The following is a 20,533-nucleotide window of genomic DNA, read 5'->3' on the forward strand; positions in this document are numbered from 1 at the left end:
TGCAAGACTTATTAATACTTGTCTTGAAGTACTATTCATGAAAAGTCTTTGCTTCATGATTCACTTGTTTACTCATGTCATTACCATTGTTTTGATCGCTGCATCCACTACATATGTTTACAAATAGTATGATCAAGGTTATGATGGCATATCACTTCGTAAATTATCTTTGTTATCGTTTTACCCGCTTCGGGACGAGCAGAACTAAGCTTGGGGATGCTTGATACGTCTCCGACGTATCGATAATTTCTTATGTTCTATGCCATATTATTGATGATACCTACATGTTTTATGCACACTTTATGTCATATTCGTGCATTTTCTGGAACTAACCTATTAACAAGATGCCGAAGTGCCGTTCTCGTTTTCTCGCTGTTTTTGGTTTCGTAAAATTGTAGTAACGAAATATTCTCGGAATTGGACGAAACAAAGACCCGGGGGCCTATTTTGCCACGAACCTTCCGGAAGACCGAAGAGCATACGAAGTGGGGCCACGAGGTGGCGACACCACATGGCGGCGCGGCCAAGGGGGCCCGCGCCGCCCGTGGTGTGGGCCCCTCGTCGCCCCCGACTCGCCCTTCCGCCTACTTAAAGCCTCCGTCGCGAAACCCCGATGCGAAAAACCACGATACGGAAAACCTTACCGAGACGCCGCCGCCGCCGATCCCATCTCGGGGGATTCCGGAGATCTCCTCCGGCACCCCGCCGGAGAGGGGATTCATCTCCCGGAGGACTCTACACCGCCATGGTCGCCTCCGGAGTGATGAGTGAGTAGTTCACCCCTGGACTATGGGTCCATAGCAGTAGCTAGATGGTTGTCTTCTCCTCATTGTGCTTCATTGTTGGATCTTGTGAGCTGCCTAACATGATCAAGATCATCTATCCGTAATACTCTATGTTGTGTTTGTCGGGATCCGATGGATAGAGAATACCATGTTATGTTAATTATCAAGTTATTACATATGTGTTGTTTATGATCTTGCATGCTCTCCGTTACTAGTAGAGGCTCTGGCCAAGTTTTTGCTTTTAACTCCAAGAGGGAGTATTTATGCTCGATAGTGGGTTCATGCTCGCATTGACACCGGGACAGAGTGACGAAAGTTCTAAGGTTGTGTTGTGCTCGTTGCCACTAGGGATGAAACATTGGCGCTATGTCCGAGGATGTAGTTGTTGATTACATTACGCACCATACTTAATGCAATTGTCCGTTGCTTTGCAACTTAATACCGGAAGGGGTTCGGACGATAACTCCGAAGGTGGACTTTTTAGGCATAGATGCGGTTGGATGGCGGTCTATGTACTTTGTCGTAATGCCCAATTAAATCTCACTATACTTATCATATCATGTATGTGCATTGTTATGCCCTCTCTATTTGTCAATTGCCCGACCGTAATTTGTTCACCCAACATGCTTTTATCTTATGGGAGAGACACCTCTAGTGAACTGTGGACCCCGGTCCATTCTTTTATACTCGAAATACAAATCTGCTCGCAATACTTGTTCTTTACTCGTTTTCTTGCAAACAATCATCTTCCACACAATTCGGTTAATCCTTTGTTACGAGCAAGCCGGTGAGATTGACAACCTCACTGTTTCGTTGGGGCAAAGTACTTTGGTTGTGTTGTGCAGGTTCCACGTTGGCGCCGGAATCTCCGGTGTTGCGCCGCACTACATCCCGCCGCCATCAACCTTCAACGTGCTTCTTGACTCCTACTGGTTCGATTAAACCTTGGTTTCTTACTGAGGGAAACTTGCCGCTGTGCGCATCACACCTTCCTCTTGGGGTTCCCAACGGACGTGTCAACTACACGCATCATGCATCCACGGCCAAATAAGGCCTGCAACCGTCCAAAAAGCCTTTCCAGCAAGCTTTGAAACAAACAAAAGCCCTTCTAAAACATTCCTTGTGCATTACCTTCCCGCTTTTCAATTTGTAGGGAACTGTATGCTTGTCTATCGCTACAACACTGCCTGGACTAGCCATCTCCACTTCAGCTTTGAAAGTGTAAAGCAACTGAAAGCTTTCATTCCATAGACCATTGATCTTGTCAAGAGCCATTTCCTTTGCATATAACATCCTCATGTAAGGTACTTTCATTTTATACTTCTCAACCACCTTTTTTACGAGTGCTGTTGGACCAAGTGAAGGATCTTCTCTGAGCCAATCTAGGATTATATCTGCCAACCACCTAGTCTTCGCTAGCTTTGTTTTCAGCTCGGCTCTCCCCTAGAGGTGGACACCTATGGATCTCCTTATTCTTCTTTATCCGAAACATAATGATAAGGGATGTCGGTAATAGATAACAAATTTTACACCGTGATCTAAATACACAACCGGTTGGCGTAGTACCTGAACCAAGCCGCTTCGCGCATTGTGGATGCATGCAGCCTAAACCTACACCTTAGGTATGGGCATTTAATTGTGAACCTACCTGGCTCACTTTTAACAACCTCAAAATTATTCTTAGTGAGAATGTGATATGTAGTAATTGCATTACGGCAGTCCATCATCGTTTGAAACACGGTGCCTTCGCAAGCTGGGGATCCTCCCTGTTCCACTCAATTGTTGGCAAGTCTTCACCTTCGTAATCGGCTAAAACGAGGCTGTCATCATTCTCATTCTTCTCTTCATCATCGTTGTCATAAAATCCGGCACCAAAAGCAATATCTTCCATGTATTGATCCTCCATTGCCTCGCTTACCGCATCGATCTACCAATTCAGGAAACATCAACTCATCCTCATCATCTTGAGGAGACTCGATCCTCAATGTCTGCATCGTCCTCCACATCGACCGTACGAACGATCTGGCTACCACTACCACTGGGGATAGATGGTGCTGCTGTGGACCTACAAGGAGCGCCGCGGCGCACACTGTTAGAAGAGGCAGCAGTAGTAGAGAGACATGATGCCCGACCACCTGATGATGCCCCAGCACCGAGAGAGATGATGCCCGGCCCCTGTCCACATGGATACCAATTTTACCGAACCGGCAAGAAGCATTCAAAGCAAAAAGAATTCCCAGATCGTCGTCGGAAATTAGTGGAACAAATCTTCCCTCCTTGTGCAAATATTCGAAATGAACTGCGTCGAGAGAGCTCCAGCTGTATTGAGCGTAGATGTTAGCTTTCAAATTCTTCAACGAGATGGTGGTTGCAACCACCGCAGCGAAGTAAAACCCATTCTTATAGCGTTTAGAATCACGCGTAAAGCTAGAATCCAGCCTAACCACCAGCCGAAAAGCCAGCGCTGGATCAATCCTATTCGAAAAGCAACGCAGTTAGTTGAGCAACAACGATTGGCGCTCAAAAACTGCCTACTGTTAATTCACATAGGCGGACGATGCTTACCTGCATGGAATCCATGCGTTAGATCCCTCCAATTCCCAATCTTCTCCGCGGCCGATGCGAACAGTTGGCACACCGGATGGACATACAAACTCCACGAAAGGGGTAGATCTAGATCCGGTGGAGGCGGAGCCCTCTCCGCCTCCCGGGGTGGTGGGGGGGGGGGGCGGCTCGGCGGCGGACGACGCCATAAGGTAGGAGGGCCGGACGGCGTGGCGGCGGAGGGGCGGTGTGTGAGCTCCTCCAGTCTCGGGCGGAGTGGAAAGCTTTGGGTGAGCTCCTCCAGTCAACAGTCAACACAGTTCGAAAGAAACGGTCAATTCAACACCAACGCGGCTCCCTAGCCGTCACCGGTAACGGTGAAGGCCTCTGACCAGACGGCAACCCTCCCGTCTGAGCGTCTGCGACGGGTTTCAAACTAGGGGAGGGGAAAACTGAGGAAAAACTAAGGGGCTGGAGAAAACTGAGTACAACTAACGAACGAGGGGCACCAAACTAGAAATCCCTTTATTTCATCCAAGGATCAAATTGCAGATATCTTTACTAAGCCTCTTCTTTTACCAGTTTTTCATGCTTGTAGGCGCAATCTTAACCTTATTGAAAGTGGCTCAGATTGAGGGAGGGTGTTAAAACGTGTTTATTAGCATGTAGTTGTTAGTATCCTAACCATAGCTGTTATTTGTTGTATATCTATATCTATCTCTTGTACACTCTTGTATCACAAGGCATGAGCAATATAAAAGGCAGAGGAGGGCCGGCCGGTTGAGCTGTGCTACTCTACACCAAATTCTATTGTTTGTTACTATCATCTTCGCCGGACACGAACATCCGTACGTGATGGCCGAGGCAGCAGAGCAGAGCGACGACGGCAGCCGCAGCTGCAACTTCCTCGTCGTCGCCTACGGGATCCAGGGCCACCTCAACCCGGCCCGCTCCCTTGCCCGCCGTCTCGCCGGCATCGACGGCGTCACGGCCACGCTCTCGGTGCAGGTCTTCGGCCACCGTCGCCTCTTCCCGTCCTCCTCCGGCGACGAGGAGGTCAGCGACGGCGTCATCTCCTACATCCCCTTCTCCGACGGCCTGGACGACGGCAGCTGGCCCACCGACTCGGACGAGGACAGGGAGCGCTACCGCAGAGCTAGCATCCAAAGCCTCTCATCGGTGGTGCGCCGCCTCGCGGGCGCCGGCCGGCCGGTCACCTGCGTGGTGTGCACCCTCAACATGCCGGCCGTGGTCGAGGTGGCGCGCGCGCACGGGCTGGCGCTCGCCATGTACTGGATCCAGCCGGCCACGGCGCTCGCCGCCTACTACCACTACTTCCACGGCCACGCCGAGGACGTCGCCTCCCACGCCGCCGATCCGGCGCACGAGGCCGCGCTGCCGGGCCTCCGCCGGCCGCTCAGGATCCGTGACATGCCGTCCTTCATCGTCGACGACGCCACTGGTGGCGGGAACGGGATCTCCAAGATGGTCCTACAGGGCTTCCGCCAGCTGTTCGAGCAGATGGACGAGGAGGGGATGATGGTGCTGGTGAACACGCTCGAAGCCCTCGAGGCGACTGCTCTGGAGGCGATCCGGCCGTACCTGGACGCCGGCGTCTTCGCCGTCGGCGTGCCTGCCGTCCCGCTCCCCGGAGCCGGAAAAGAAGACGACAGGGTCCACCTGTTCGCGCAGGACCAGAAGAGCGGCTACATGGCGTGGCTGGACGCGCGGCCGGCCAGGACGGTCGTGTACGTGTCGTCGGGGAGCATTCTGACGTACAGCGCGCGGGAGGCGGAGGAGATCCTGCTCGGCCTGCGCCGCCTCGCGCGCCCGTACCTGTGGGTTGTGCGCCGGGAGGGGCGCTCGCCGGAGGTGGACCGCCTCCTCCTCGAGGAAGCAGAGGCGGCGGGGACAGAAGGGGTGGTGGTGGAGTGGTGCGACCAGGTGCGCGTGCTGTCGCATCCGTCCGTGGCGTGCTTCGTCACGCACTGCGGGTGGAGCTCCACGCTGGAGGCGGTGGCGTGCGGCGTGCCGGTCGTGGCGGCGCCGAGCTGGTCAGACCAGCCGGTGAACGCGCACCTGCTGGAGGAGGAGTGGGGCGTCGGCGTCCGGGCGGAGCGCGACGCCGACGGGGCGCTGACCGGTGCGGAGCTGGCAAGGTGCGTCGAGCTGGTGGTGGAGGGCGGAGAGATGGCGGAGGCGATCGCAGCGAACGTGAGGGTTTGGAAGGGGAAGGCACGGGAGGCGGTGGCCGCCGGCGGACCGTCCGAGAGAAGCCTTCGAAGCTTCGTCAAGATGGTGCAAGAAGAGGATGAATTCGCTAGACGTGCACAAGAGATCCTCTCGACGCCACCGTCTTGCACTTGATTCCAAAGTAGCAGCACGAATTCATTCACGAATCTATATTTGAATCCAAGGGAGTTATTCACGTGTTTAAACATTCCCTACATAATATGAATTCATTTCCACCGCTTGAGAACAAATTAAGCTGTACAAGATTATCTCAGGCTTCGCTCCGGTAGTAGAAGGAGCAGATGCTGAATCCAGTAACAGACACGAGCAAGCTGAGGTCCTACTTTAAAAAAAAAACAAGTATACGCAAAGGAGCACTATGAACATGAACACAAACAACACTGGCAAAAGAAACAGCGACAGCACCAAGAGCACTGATAAACACACAAACAACAGCGGCAGCAACAGCCGCTCATCTGCAAGAAAAATGTTAAACGTTGCTTTGCCAACGGAATCTGCAACCTGATTCTGCTCGATTCTATTTCAGTGATTCTCTCAGAGCGACATTTTCAGAGACATGCAGTGACCAGGGGTCATCGGAAACAACCTGTCGCAGATTTTCCAACAGCATCTCAAACTGACTACCAGATAACTTAGGTTGGGTAATAGTTCAAGTTTTCTAAATAGCTACATTACGACGAGGCCTAACAGAGGAGAGCATAGTTCCACTCAAAAGAAAAAGAAAAAAAGAACAGAGGATAACATAGTACGCTAGTACATTAGCCGTCAGGCGGTCTTGGCTAACAGCTTACATCAACCTTGATCCATTGAAACAAAGCCGTATCAGTCAGAGAACACATCGGTAGCTCACATGGTCTGCCGTGAGCTCGTTGTCATATGTAAATTTGACCACCGTTCCCTTGCTCAGGCCATAGTAGCGAGCAACAGCATCCGTCTCCAGCATGCGAGGCAACTGGAACATAAAAACATCAATTTCAATCAAGTGATGTAAAGGTACATTATGGTAAACTGAGGTAGCAATGCTAAATCTAAGAATCCAAGGGCAAGAAAGCTAATAACAAGGACGCCGATCGGCCGCGAACGTGTCCCCGTTTGCTTGGAGACCGACTACAGAGAAGTTGCCACGAAAAAATCAGGTGTGGGCCCTGGAACCTTTGCCACGTGGCCGTCCAAAAAATCAAAGCGCCACCCACCGTACACTGTAAAATCTGACGGTCCAGAATGCGTTCGCTCTGAGGGACTGAAATCCTAATGTTCGCTCAATATAAATTTCCAATAACAAATGTAATTAGGCATGTCAACAGTCCACACAAACATAAAGAACACTGTGGCATCCCCTGCAATGACTATGAAACAAATCATGGGTAGATAAGCATATTTCCAATACAAGATTCTGTTTACTATTTGTAAGGAGCCTGCGATATACATGAAAACACTACATGGATAGATAACAAACTACGAACTCCGTAATAGATCTTTGTCTAAAGCTGGTGATCTTTCTCATCTGTCTAAAGAACAAATTAGGAATTCTATAGGCTGGAGTCAAATATTTCATCAAATAAGAACATATTTTGACTGTATACTTCTAGTTCAAATGCGTTTGCCGGCTAAGTAAAATCACATGTGCATTACCCACAAGAAAGCCCGCTGGATAGTCACCCCATAAACTACCTGGCTGACCAGCACGTTTGCACGGCTAGATTTATTATGTAGTTATATTCGGTATTGTTTCAGTCCCAATTATTTTATTCTTGTCGCTAACTTCTATACTTTTTTGTTCTGTTCTCTGCTATAAAACAGACAATATTACAAACCGGAACAAAAACCAGCTGTAAAAAACAGAAAAAGTCAGCTATTCACAACCACTGATGAAGGATTCCTTGAAAAGTTAAGGATTAGTAATTCTTTTTCGAAATCGGTTTCGAAAAAGAATGGATTTGGTCTTATACATACGCAAGGAAGGTAATCAAAAAATAAAGATTGATCTTTCGATATATCAATCAAGATATAGGTGGACTTTAAGTCAAAAGCGTGTACCAAGAAAGCACGTATGGTGTTCGATATAAATCCTTCAATGAAATGTATTGAGATATTACTTTTAAATCCAACTCGATACTATTTTAATGGTTAAAAACATATATTGTTGTAATATATTTACTGTTAAATATGACCCACATGCAAAACAAAATACTTGTGTTACTGTGACATTTCTATCTTTCACTCATCATAAGGCGGTTATAATAGTATTCCCACAAAGAACTAAATCTAAACAAAATGATGCTTTTATCTAAAGCTTGTGCTATTTTCCTTCAACCTCGACCTGCAAATCGTATTGCAGGTAGTGGAATATAAATGCAATATTGTACATGCTCTTCTTACTGTAGAGGATGTTCCTAAAACAGCCTTTGTTTCTAGATATGGACACCATGAATACTTGGTAGTACCATTTGGATTGACCAATGCACCAGCTATTTTCATGAATTTGATGAATAAGATCTTCATGAAGTACTTGGACAAGTTTGTGATAGTCTTCATCGATGATATTTTGATATACTCCAAGGATAAAGAGGAACATGCAAAGCATTTGAAGATAGTATTGATTCTCTCAAAATAGAGTTGTATTTTTACAAATAATATATATATACCCAAATGCTAATTTGTATCTGGAATTAATTCTAAAAAATTATACGAGTATAGGAGGTTAGAGTTGTACTCATCAAACAGAATCTTTCCACTATAGATTTGTAAATAGATTTTACTCTTTGTCCACCCAATAAGAGTTGCATTTAGTACAGAATTCCATAGAAAAATCTAAGTCATCTACGTCATTATAATCTAGTCCTTAATTATGGAGCCACGCTCAACGATGAAGAAATTTCAGCCTCTATAGACAAAAGGAACATGCATGTGTGTACATGTTCCTTTGGTCAGACTCCTTATTGCCCATGGCCCCTATTTGGATATATCCTAATCTCCCATCTAGTTGTGCATGCTCTGCCTTTCCTTAAAAAGTACAGTCGTTGTACTTCCCTTATTATTACTATCTTCATTCCCTGTTTTGGCCCTACTAAAAGAGTCCACATGATCTAAACCTTAATTCTTCTAGTAATATCCACGTTGAGATATCTTAATACTGGATAGATGAATCTCCACCACAAGTTTTGTATTGTCTTAATAATACTCCCTCCTTGCCAAAATGTAGTGTTTATAAGGATTTTTAGAAGTCAAACGATCTAAACTTTGACCAAGTATGTAGGAAAAAATATCAAAATCTAGAATACCAAATCAATATCATTAGATCCCTCACGATGTATATTTTTATATGGTATACATTTGGTATGGAAGATGTAGATGATTTTATCAAAAAAATTGGTCCAAGTTAACATTTTGTGACTTTAAAAAAATCTTATATGCACTACAATGTGGCAAGGAGGGAGTATAATATATTATAAAGATGTATTTTTCACAACGGCATCACATAATCCACATCAGAAAACAACAATTATACAGTATTGTGAGTGAGCTATAGATAAATACCTGTGAATCCACCACATTGTACTGCTTCAGCAGCTTGGCCTTTTCTTCTGCAGTCAGCACTTGATGCTTGGGCTTCAGAACATGATTGGTCATGTTCACCAGCAGTTCTGTGATCTATATTGGAGAGCAGAGTGCATCAATTCGAGTATGTAAACTGTAGAATGTTAATATATACAGTATAAACCAGCAAAACATCAACTGTGTATGACTCAAGTCATGAAAATTGTGAACAAGGATTTGAGAAAAATGCATAACTAGCAGAAATATATACATTGTACTCTGATGCTAAGCAGTACGAGTGTACATCATTATGATGAGCATCAATACTGAATAAACAAAATACAAAATTAAAGTTACTCGCTTTTCTTGATGAAATGGCATTATGCATACAAAAAGAGAAAAAGCCATCCTTTACTTGCAGAATTTCATTTTGCAATATTATTTTTGACTGTAATTCATTTTGCATTACAATTGCATACAATGTAGCATTTCAAATTTAGAATAGGGTATCGACAAATTAAAGGAAACTAACCTGGAATACATCCACTTTAAACTTGAACAGTTCCTTGATAGTGTCTCTAGCCTTAGATCCCATCTTGCTCTGCAATATGAGAATCAGGCAAGACAAGTTGTCTTCTTTGGTTCGGCCAAAGACCTCCCGGATAACTGCGACTCTGATGGGCTCGGGTGGGCAGAACACGATTCTCGCCTGAGTTAACCACATAGTTAAGAGTATATGTGTTACCTCCACACAAAAATGGGGAAGGGATTAAATCACTGGAAAATGGGGGAAGGGATGGGGGGGGGGGGGGGGGGGGAGTACCTTGTTGGAGGGGTCGGAGGCGAGGGTGGTGGAGAAGGAGAGGCGCTCGATCTCGGGCGCCTCGGACCACCAGGCGCGGAACTCCGGGAGGGTGCGCGCGAGGTCGGCCTCCGGGACGCTGTACCCGCGGTCCCGCAGCATCTCCAAAGCGGTGCGGCGCGCCAGGAACAGGCGCTGGCTCTCAACGCCGCTGAAGTCGACCATGGACGACATGCAGTGGCCGACCTCGGGGGCGGCGTCGTGGTAGTCGTCGACGGCCATTGCGGCGGCGACGTTGGAGGCGGCGGAGCTCTCCGCCGAGTCCATGGTCAGGGATGAATTCTGGGAGGCGATGATTTGGTTAATTTCTTTCCTTTTCTGTCTTGGGACTGGGAGAAAATTGGAGTTTTTGGTTGTCGGTGAACAAGCGAACGAGCCTTCACATTCCCCACCCTCACCTGGTAGGAGTGCACTGTATCTGCCCTAAAGCTTAGGGCTCCTTTGATTCAAAGGATTTGCATAGGAATTGTGTAGGATTTGGTTCCTATGGAAAAATTTCCTATACATGTTGTTTGATTCATAGGAACATAGCCTATAGGAAAAATTCCTATAGGAATCTTGTAGTGTAATTCCTATAGGAAAAAAGCATTAGCTCATACCTCATGGAAAAATTCCTTTGCTACAATCAAACAAACTTCATCTTCCTATAGGATTCAAGTAGACATGTCATTCCAATCCTATACCTTTCCTATTCCTATGTTTTTCCTATCCTTCAAATCAAAGGAGCCCTTAGCTGGTCATAGCGGGAAGTAACTTAGTCTAGGTTACTATCTTTATAGTGAGTAGTTACTTATATGTGGTGTCATGCATTATATCATTTATTATGTTGTAGACTCATCTTGCTTTGAGGTGTGTGATGTTATGGTAACATGGCTAGTTACCAGCTCACTCTCTTTCTTCATTTATTAGCATGTCATGTCACCAAAATATCTTGAGACGTGTGATGTTACTAGCTATGTTACTCCCACTATGAGCAGTCTTATGCCCTAAAAGATACAGATTCAGATATTCTTTGTACTCCCTCCGATTCATCTAGAACTAAAATATGTCTAGATATATCTATATTAGAGTCTTAATATGAACCGGAGGGAGTACCATAACATCATCACTAGCAGTACCCTCAAACTGGTCAAACCCTCAAATTAACTGCTTTTATGAGGGTTGAGGCTGAAAGTTGGCGTGGAACAGAGCTCTCAAACCCGTAAACCCTAAAAAAATGAAGGCCCATCCATCATTTTCCATCCCAACCTGCACAAAGGTTGAGGGGCAAAAACACACGGCCCTTCATTCTGGTCAACGACACGTCGCGGGAGGGAAAATTCCCTCAACCGCTCGAGCCCTCCTCCTTCCTTGCGCCGTCGACCCTCATCCGTCCCACCGCCAGCCAAGGAGGCCCCGCCGGCCCCCGCCGCCGAATCCCGCGTCCGGCCGCGCCTCGAGCGCCCCCGCGCAGCCGCCACCCGCCCCCGCCCTGAGCGCTGCCGTGGTGGCCTCCACGCACGTCGGCATGAAGAGGAGGCGGGCGCACGTCCTCACAGGCTCCACCGCCACGTCCGTCGCCCCGCCGCCGCCGTCTCCCCCGCAGTCACCGCCTCCGTCGCCCCCGCCCCCGCCCCGAAGAGGAATAAGTTGGTTCCCTCCTTGGGGCCAAAGCACACCCGAGCGAAGAGGAACGCCCCGGGCGCGCCGCCCATGGAGAAGAAGTCGGCCAGCCGCAAGAAGGCCACTCCTCCACCCGTCTCCGCCCCTCCGCCGCCAAGCACCAATGAGGTGCTCGACGAAATGTCGACCCCAACTGCTTCTTACATGGGACTTCTCAACGATGCCGAGGTGAACATTGGGGCTCCTCCCCTCGATTCTTTCGACTTTAAAGGTGAGGAGGAAGAGGAGGAGGAGGCGAGTGCGGAGGAGGAAGAGGTAACCGAGATCAATGAGGCGGCGTTCCAAACCGCTCAAGATGAAGGGGTGCCCGCCGGCTGATGTTGTGCAGAGCACGCAGTTGGGAAACCCCAAGAGGAAGGTATGATGAGCACATCAGCAAGTTTTCCCTCAGTAAGAAACCAAGGTTTAATCGACCAGTAGGAGAAATAAATCACTTCTGAAGGTGTTGCTGGCTGACTTTGGCAGGGCGCACTACCGGTGTCAGCAACAACATGGAACCTGCACACAACACAACCAAAATACTTTGCCCCAACTTACAGTGAGGTTTTCAATCTCACTGGTTTTGCTGGAAACAAAGAATTAGACGTATAGTGTGGAAAGAGATGCTTGTTTGCAGTGAAATAAAGAGAACATTGCTTTGTAGTAGATGGTTTTATTAGTGTAAAAGAAAGGACCGGGGTCCACACAGTTCACTAGAGGTGTCTCTCCATAAAGATAAATAACATGCTGGGTAAACAAATTACAGCTAGGCAATTGATAGAATAAAGACCATACATGACAAGATGGTTACTATGAGATTAATTTGGGCATTACAACACGATTCATAGACCGTAATCCAACTGCATCTATGACTAATAATCCACCTTCAGGTTAGCATCCGCACCCCTTTCAGTATTAAGTTGCAAGCAACAGATTATTGCATTAAGTAAAGTGTGTAAAGTAAACAATAGAATTATCCTTGGATAAAGCATTGTTGTTTTCTCCCTAGTAGCAACAACACATCTACAACCTTAGGAGTTATTGTCACTCTCCCAGATTACTAGAGGCATGAATCCGCTATCAAGCATAAATACTTCCTTTTGGAGTCACAAGCACATACTTGGTCATAGAATCTACGAGCAACGGAGAGCATGCAAGATCACAAATAACATATAAATAGGTCTATAATCAACTCAACCAAAGTATTCAATATTCATCGGATCCCAGCAAATACAACATGTAGCGGTACATAAAGATGATCTTGATCATGATAGGCAGCTCACAAGATCTAAACATGAAGCATAATGATGAGAAGACAACCATCTAGCTACTGCTATGGACCCGTAGTCCAGAGATGAAATACTCACGCATCACTTCGGAGGCGGGCATGGTGATGAAGAGGCCTCCGGTGATGATCTCCCTCTCCGGAAGGGTGCCGGGAAGAGCTTCAGAACCCTCCCGAGCTAGGGTCGACGATGGTGGCAGTTACGAAACTTTTCGTGGATGGAGGCTCGGGTGTTTAGGTCTTTCCCGAGGATGTGAATTTATAGGCGAAAGGGCGAGGTCGGTGGACGCCAGAAGGGCCCACACCACCCCTAGGCGCTGAAGGAGATATGCCCTAGAGGCAATAATAAAGTGGTTATTATTTATATCTTTATGTTTATGATAAATGTTTATATATCATGCTATAATTGTATTAACCGAAACATTAGTACATGTGTGATATGTAGACAAACAAGAAGTCCCTAGTATGCCTCTTAAACTAGCTTGTTGATTAATGGATGATTAGTTTCATAATCATGAACATTGGATGTTATTAATAACAAGGTTATATCATTATATGAATGATGTAATGGATACACCCAATTAAGCGTAGCATAAGATCTCGTCATTAAGTTATTTGCTATAAGCTTTCGATACATAGTTACCTAGTCCTTATGACCATGAGATCATGTAAATCACTTATACCGGAAAGGTACTTTGATTACACCAAACACCACCGCGTAAATGGGTGGCTATAAAGGTGGGATTAAGTATCCGGAAAGTATGAGTTGAGGCATATGGATCAACAAGTGGGATTTGTCCATCCCGATGACGGATAGATATACTCCGGGCCCTCTCGGTGGAATGTCGTCTAATGTCTTGCAAGCATATGAATAAGTTCATAAGAGACCACATACCACGGTACGAGTAAAGAGTACTTGTCAGGACGAGGTTGAACAAGGTATAGAGTGATACCGATGATCAAACCTCGGACAAGTAAAATATCGCGTGACAAAGGGAATTGGTATCGTATGTGAATGGTTCATTCGATCACTGAAGTCATCGTTGAATATGTGGGAGCCATTATGGATCTCCAGATCCCGCTATTGGTTATTGGTCGGAGTGAGTACTCAACCATGTCCGCATAGTTCACGAACCGTAGGGTGACACACTTAAAGTTGGATGTTGAAATGGTAGTTCTTGAATATGGAATGGAGTTGGAATATTTATTCGAAGTCCCGGATGTGATCCCGGACATCACGAGGAGTTCCGGAATGGTCCGGAGAATAAGATTCATATATAGGATGTCATTTTATGTGAATAAAAATGTCGCGGAAGGTTCTATGGAAGGTTCTAGAAGGTTCTAGAAAAGTCCGGAAGAAACCACCAAGGAAGGTGGAGTCCACATGGGACTCCACCTCCATGGCCGGCCAACCCTAGTGGGGGAGGAGTCCCAAGTGGACTCCCCTTAGGGGGCCGGCCAACCCCCACATGGGAGGTGGAACTCCCACCTTGGTGGGAGTCCTAGCTTGGCTAGGTTTCCCCCCTCCTATGGAAGGTTTTTGGTTCGGGTCTTATTCGAAGACTTGGACACCACCTCTTGGGGTTCCACCTATATAATGAGGGCCAAGGGGAGGGGGCCGGCGACCTCAAACACCACCAAGGTGGCCGCACCCCTATAGTGGCCGGCGCCCCTCTCCCCAAACCCTAGCCGCCCCGCTCCTCCACTTCCCGCACGCTTAGCGAAGCTCCGCCGGACTTCTTCACCACCACCGACACCACGCCGTCGTGCTGTCGGATTCAAGAGGAGCTACTACTTCCGCTGCCCGCTGGAACGGAGAGGTGGACGTCGTCTTCATCAACAACCGAACGTGTGACCGAGTACGGAGGTGCTGCCCGTTCGTGGCGCCGGAACCGATCGTGATCAAGATCTTCTACGCGCTTTTGCAAGCGGCAAGTGAACGTCTACCGCAGCAACAAGAGCCTCATCTTGTAGGCTTTGGAATCTCTTCAAGGGTGAGACTCGATACCCCCTCGTTGCTACCGTCTTCTAGATTGCATCTTGGCTTGGATTGCGTGTTCGCGGTAGGAAAATTTTTGTTTTCTATGCAACGTTATCCTACAGGTGGTATCGGAGCCGTGTCTATGCATAGATGGTTGCACGAGTAGAACACAATGGTTTTGTGGGCGTTGATGCTCTTGTTATCTTTAGTTGAGTACTTTGCATCTTTATGGCATAGTGGGATGAAGCGGCTCGGACTAACTTTACATGACCGCGTTCATGAGACTTGTTCCTCGTTCGACATGCAACTTGTATTGCATAAGAGGCTTTGCGGGTGTCTCGTCTCTCCTACTATAGTAAAGATTAAATTTACTCTTCTATTGACAACATTAGTATCAACGTTGTGGTTCATGTTCGTAGGTAGATTAGATCTATATCGAAAACCCTAAACCACGTAAAATATGCAAACCAAATTAGAGAGCGTCTAACTTGTTTTTGCAGGGTTTGGTGATGTGATATGGCCATAATGTGATGATGAATATGTATGAGATGATCATTATTGTATTGTGGCAACCGGCAGGAGCCTTATGGTTGTCTTTAAATTTCATGTTGAGTAGTATTTCAAAGTAGTTGTAATAGTTGCTACATGGAGGACAATCATGAAGACGGCGCCATTGACCTTGGTGCTTCGCCGACGATGATGGAGATCATGCCCGAAGATGATGGAGATCATGTCCGTGCTTTGGAGATGAAGATCAAAGGCGCAAAGACAAAAGGGCCATATCATATCACATATGAACTGCATGTGATGTTAATCCTTTTATGCATCTTATTTTGCTTAGATCGCGACGGTAGCATTATAAGATGATCCCTCACTAAAATCTCAAGATAATAAAGTGTTCATCCTTAGTAGCACCGTTGCCAAGACTTGTCGTTTCGAAGCATCTCGTGATGATCGGGTGTGATAGAATCAACAAGTGCATACAACGGGTGCAAGCCATGTTGCACATGCGGATACTAAGGTTGGCCTTGACGAGCCTAGCATGTACGGACATGGTCTCGGAACACGTGATACCGAAAGGTAGAGCATGAATCATATGATTGATATGATGAACACTTTGAGTGTTCGCCATTGAAATTACACCTTGTCTCGTGATGATCGGACTATGGTGTGGTGGATTTGGTTCGTGTGATCACTAAGACAATGCGAGGGATATTGTTTTGAGTGGGAGTTCACCTAAGTTTTTAATTATATTGAATTAAAATTTGAACTCAATTTATCATAAACATAGTCTGAGTAGTATTTTGAATTAATTTTGTAGTATTGGCATCCGTTTTCTACCATGCGCTAGTCTTGTTATTGAGATAGAAATACTGTTAAAATCTGATAAGAAACTTTACGGATTGGTACCGTATTGTTAATAAATCAAGAAATGATTAAGTCCTATTGCAAACTTTTAGTAAACCTCACATTGTTGATTCAAATAGCTATGGTTTCAATTAGTACCTAAAGTTATCTTGTCTCCGTGAAACTTGAAGTTCAAATCTGTTTGAAAAGTAAGGAGCTGAAAATTTAGTTTTCAGAAATAATCAAGGTACGAGATATATGTGATATCTAAGACCTTATTGCAAGATGATAGAATATAAATTTGGTGAGACTACATAAACTCATAAGTTTTATGGGAATGTACGAAGGTTGAAGACGCAAGGCGTCCCAATCCTCCAACTATTGGGGCACTAACAATATTCGCATATCCATGAAGTGATTGTCCTTAGTATGCACCGTTGCTAAGACTCGTCGTTTCGAAGCATCACGTGATGATCGGGTGTTATAGATTCTACGTGTGCTTCCAACGGGTACAAGCCAGTTTTGCATATGCGAATACTAAGGTTTAAACTTTATGAGCCTAGCATGTACAGACATGATCTCAGAAAGTTATCATGAATTGATGGATAAAATTATGAGTGAAATTGTTCATCATATTACAAATTTACTAATAGTGAAATCTGAAACACTTGTCATATGATGATCAACTTCAAAGTAAGAACCTCAAGGTTATTGGTATTTGACCAACAAACCTAGAAGTTATTGATGTTGAAATGTTTTTCCGAATAATGAGGAAAGCTAAAAGAGAAACTGCAAAAGATATTTTGGCAAAAGAAAAGAAAAGACTAGAAAGTCTAGCTCAGGTGTATATAAATGATATACATGTTATGGTTGTATTCCTAGTTAAGTCACACAATGAAATTCTTGGGTATTAATACCATATTGGTTGGTATGAAGTGTCATACAAAACAACGCAATACAAGAATACAATGGCCTAAGTGATCGACAAGGAATATGATAGGAATGCACGTCTGGAACAAAATAAAGTGTTATTATGTTCGTCGTTGGTATTCTATCTACCCATTAGAATTTATAATAAAGAACTTAATAATTGTTATTTTGCTCTGGTCAAATGAAAACAATGAGTTGTTCAAATTATGACATTACTCCATGTATGATGGATAAGTTATTATAAATCTTAATGGTGAAACACACATACATAACACTGACGCTAAAAATGCCATAAGGCAAATGATTTGAATTCCACTTATTTGTGGAACCGCAATTTAGGTCATGTTAGAAAGGATCGCATGAAGGAACTCCATGCAAATGGATTTTTGGAGTCATTCGATTTGTTGAATCGTTTGGCACTTGCAAAATCTTTTCTAAAAGGTAATGACTGAAATACCGTTCATAGGCCGAAGAGTTGAACGGGCAACTAACTTAGTGAAAACATACATAATGATATATGTGGTTCACTGGGCATAGTTGTGTGCGGAAGATTCTTCTACTTCATGAAAACTTTCAAACAATAAATTGAGTATATATGTGGATATATTCAATAAGGAAAAGTTTGAAACATTTGAATAGGATTCAAATAAATTTCAGCATGAAGTGGAAATCATCGTAATAGAAATCAAATATCTATGATTGGATCATGGTGGAAATATTTGAATTACGAGTTTTAGCGAACATCTAAGAGAGTTATGAAATTGTTCTACAACTTACGTTTCTTGGAGTATCATAGTGATGATGAAGTATCCAAGAGATATATCCAAACTTTGTTGGATCAATGATGAGATAAAATATTGATGCCATTATATTTTTGTGGATTATGCTTTAGTGACTACCGCTTTTACACTCGAATAGAGCATCATCATGATCCGTTGAAATGACACCATACAAGTTATGGCATGGGTATAAACCCTAATAGTCAACCAAAATCGGATGAATGTCTTTGTTGGTTATCCCAGAGATTTAATTAGGAATTCTTCCCACGAGACAAAGACAAAAGTGTTTGTCAATGTTTCTTATTTCCGAGAAATTGTTTCGAGTGAAGTATTTGAGTGGGAGGACAATATAATTTGATAAAGTTTATGAACCCGAGCATAATGATCGAGTAGCACAAGCATCGGAATTGGTTTCGGAAGCGGCCACGACGATCATGGCTCTCATGACTACAAAGTGTTTTAGCCATGAAGATCGAAGTACATATTGAACCTTGTAGGTATGGTTTACTTTGTGATCAAATAAATGATTTGTGAACAAAGGATTGATTTTGAACAATGATAAACCAACTACAAAACAAAGAAGTTATGATGGGCCCTGACTCCATTAAAATGGCCATGCGCCATGAAATCCAAGATAGATGAATACTTTATGAAAGTAAATGGATCTATGAAATTGATAGACTTGGATGAAATATCCTTGAAGAAAGCTTGACTTATCGAAAAATTGTTTACGACAAAGTTCAAAGAGTTGAATACGATAAGATTAGATCTTCCGTAGCAATGCTTATAGTCTATGTGGATTATTCTAGTAATTACTACATATTTCTTTTATGAGATATGCTAGTAGGATGGCAAAATACACTACTTAACAGAAGTATGTATACAAGATACAACCAAGAGTTTTGCTGGTCTATGGAATACTAGATAGGTATACAAGCTTCAATTGGATGAAGTAAGTATCACGGAGTTGGAATCTTCACCAGATGAAATAGTCAAAGAGTTTTTGATTTCATCAGAGACGATGAAGAAGCTTGCATTTGCAAGAAATTAAGTGGGAGCGCTAAGACACATTTATAATACTTTATGTAGGAGACATATAGTTGGTTATAAATGATGTAATTATATACTTGATTAAAAAGGTTTCATTGAGAATTAACTTCAATGAAAGGATATGGACTGAAACAAATTTAGTGTCAAGATCTATGAAGATAGATTGAAACACATAAATAAGTTTAAGTCAAAGTACATATGATGGATATTGAAGTAGTTCAATATAGAAATATTAAGAAAATGTTCTTGTCATGTGAAGGTTTAACAAGACTTCGAGTGTATCCGACACTCAATGAGTAAAAACACATGAGTGATTATAGATCACGAATAATATGTACACAATCAGATATCATGTGCTATAAAGTGTTATGAGCATATACCAGAATGATTCATATGATGATCATTGGACGACAGTAAGAATATCCTTGAGTACTTTAGAAGAACTAAAGATATATATATATATTTTTGTATGAAGAAATGACAAACAAATCGCTGTAAGGTGTTACACCGATATTGGTTATGTCACATATAAAATATAATTTCAATCTCAAATTAGACTAAGTGTTGTTTAAAAGGTAGCACAATGAGCTAGAAGTTGTCTATGCTAGATTTAGAAGAGTTCTAAATATTGTGACGGATTCTACAAAAGAAGGCAGAGTATGTCATTATTTTGACAATGACAAAGGATGTTAAGTCAAGAGGTTCTTTGAGAACTTGGTGTAGTTCCGACGAGTCGGAACTTTGAAGCTATATTGTGTGTGACAATATTAGTGACATATTTCGGACAGCGGAATTAAGGTTCCACCAGAAGATCAAACATATTTAAATGCCAACTCATTTGGAAATGAGTGATGCGTTGAGACGCAAATGAATTACAAAATACATACGTTTCGAGCGTGTCGGATCCGATGACTAAAAACCTCTCCCGTGAGCAATACATGATAAAGCACCGGAAGGCCAAGGTGTTATATCTTTACAAATGTAAACTAGATTATTGACTCTAGTGCAAGTGGGAGACTGAAGGAGATATGCCCTAGAGGCAATAATAAAGTGGTTATTATTTATATCTTTATGTTTATGATAAATGTTTATATATCATGCTATAATTGTATTAACCGAAACATTAGTACATGTGTGATATGTAGACAAACAAGAAGTCCCTAGTATGCCTCTTAAACTAGCTTGTTGATTAATGGATGATTAGTTTCATAATCATGAACATTGGATGTTATTAATAACAAGGTTATATCATTATATGAATGATGTAATGGATACACCCAATTAAGCGTAGCATAAGATCTCGTCATTAAGTTATTTGCTATAAGCTTTCGATACATAGTTACCTAGTCCTTATGACCATGAGATCATGTAAATCACTTATACCGGAAAGGTACTTTGATTACACCAAACACCACTCGCGTAAATGGGTGGCTATAAAGGTGGGATTAAGTATCCGGAAAGTATGAGTTGAGGCATATGGATCAACGAGTGGGATTTGTCCATCCCGATGACGGATAGATATACTCGGGCCCTCTCGGT

The 20,533-nt window shown here is 44.1% G+C and overlaps 2 protein-coding genes across 2 annotated transcripts; one reads left to right on the forward strand and one right to left on the reverse strand.

The window, feature by feature from the left end:
- The first annotated feature begins 4,184 nt into the window (after positions 1–4,184).
- On the forward strand, positions 4,185–5,696 carry LOC124696269 (cyanidin 3-O-rutinoside 5-O-glucosyltransferase-like). Its single transcript, XM_047229018.1, has one exon. The coding sequence runs from the start codon at positions 4,185–4,187 to the stop codon at positions 5,694–5,696; it is 1,512 nt and encodes a 503-aa protein (XP_047084974.1).
- A 628-nt stretch (positions 5,697–6,324) lies between these two features.
- On the reverse strand, positions 6,325–10,287 carry LOC124699217 (DNA-directed RNA polymerase V subunit 5A-like). The gene is made up of 4 exons (XM_047231558.1): positions 9,943–10,287; positions 9,652–9,828; positions 9,120–9,233; positions 6,325–6,534 (listed from the first exon to the last, which is right to left on the reverse strand). The coding sequence occupies exons 1-4, from the start codon at positions 10,246–10,248 to the stop codon at positions 6,409–6,411; spliced, it is 723 nt and encodes a 240-aa protein (XP_047087514.1). The 5' UTR covers positions 10,249–10,287; the 3' UTR covers positions 6,325–6,408.
- Between the last annotated feature and the right edge of the window lie 10,246 nt (positions 10,288–20,533).

Source organism: Lolium rigidum, chromosome 3 (assembly GCF_022539505.1).
Source record: "Lolium rigidum isolate FL_2022 chromosome 3, APGP_CSIRO_Lrig_0.1, whole genome shotgun sequence".
In the NCBI taxonomy this organism is placed as follows: domain Eukaryota; kingdom Viridiplantae; phylum Streptophyta; class Magnoliopsida; order Poales; family Poaceae; genus Lolium; species Lolium rigidum.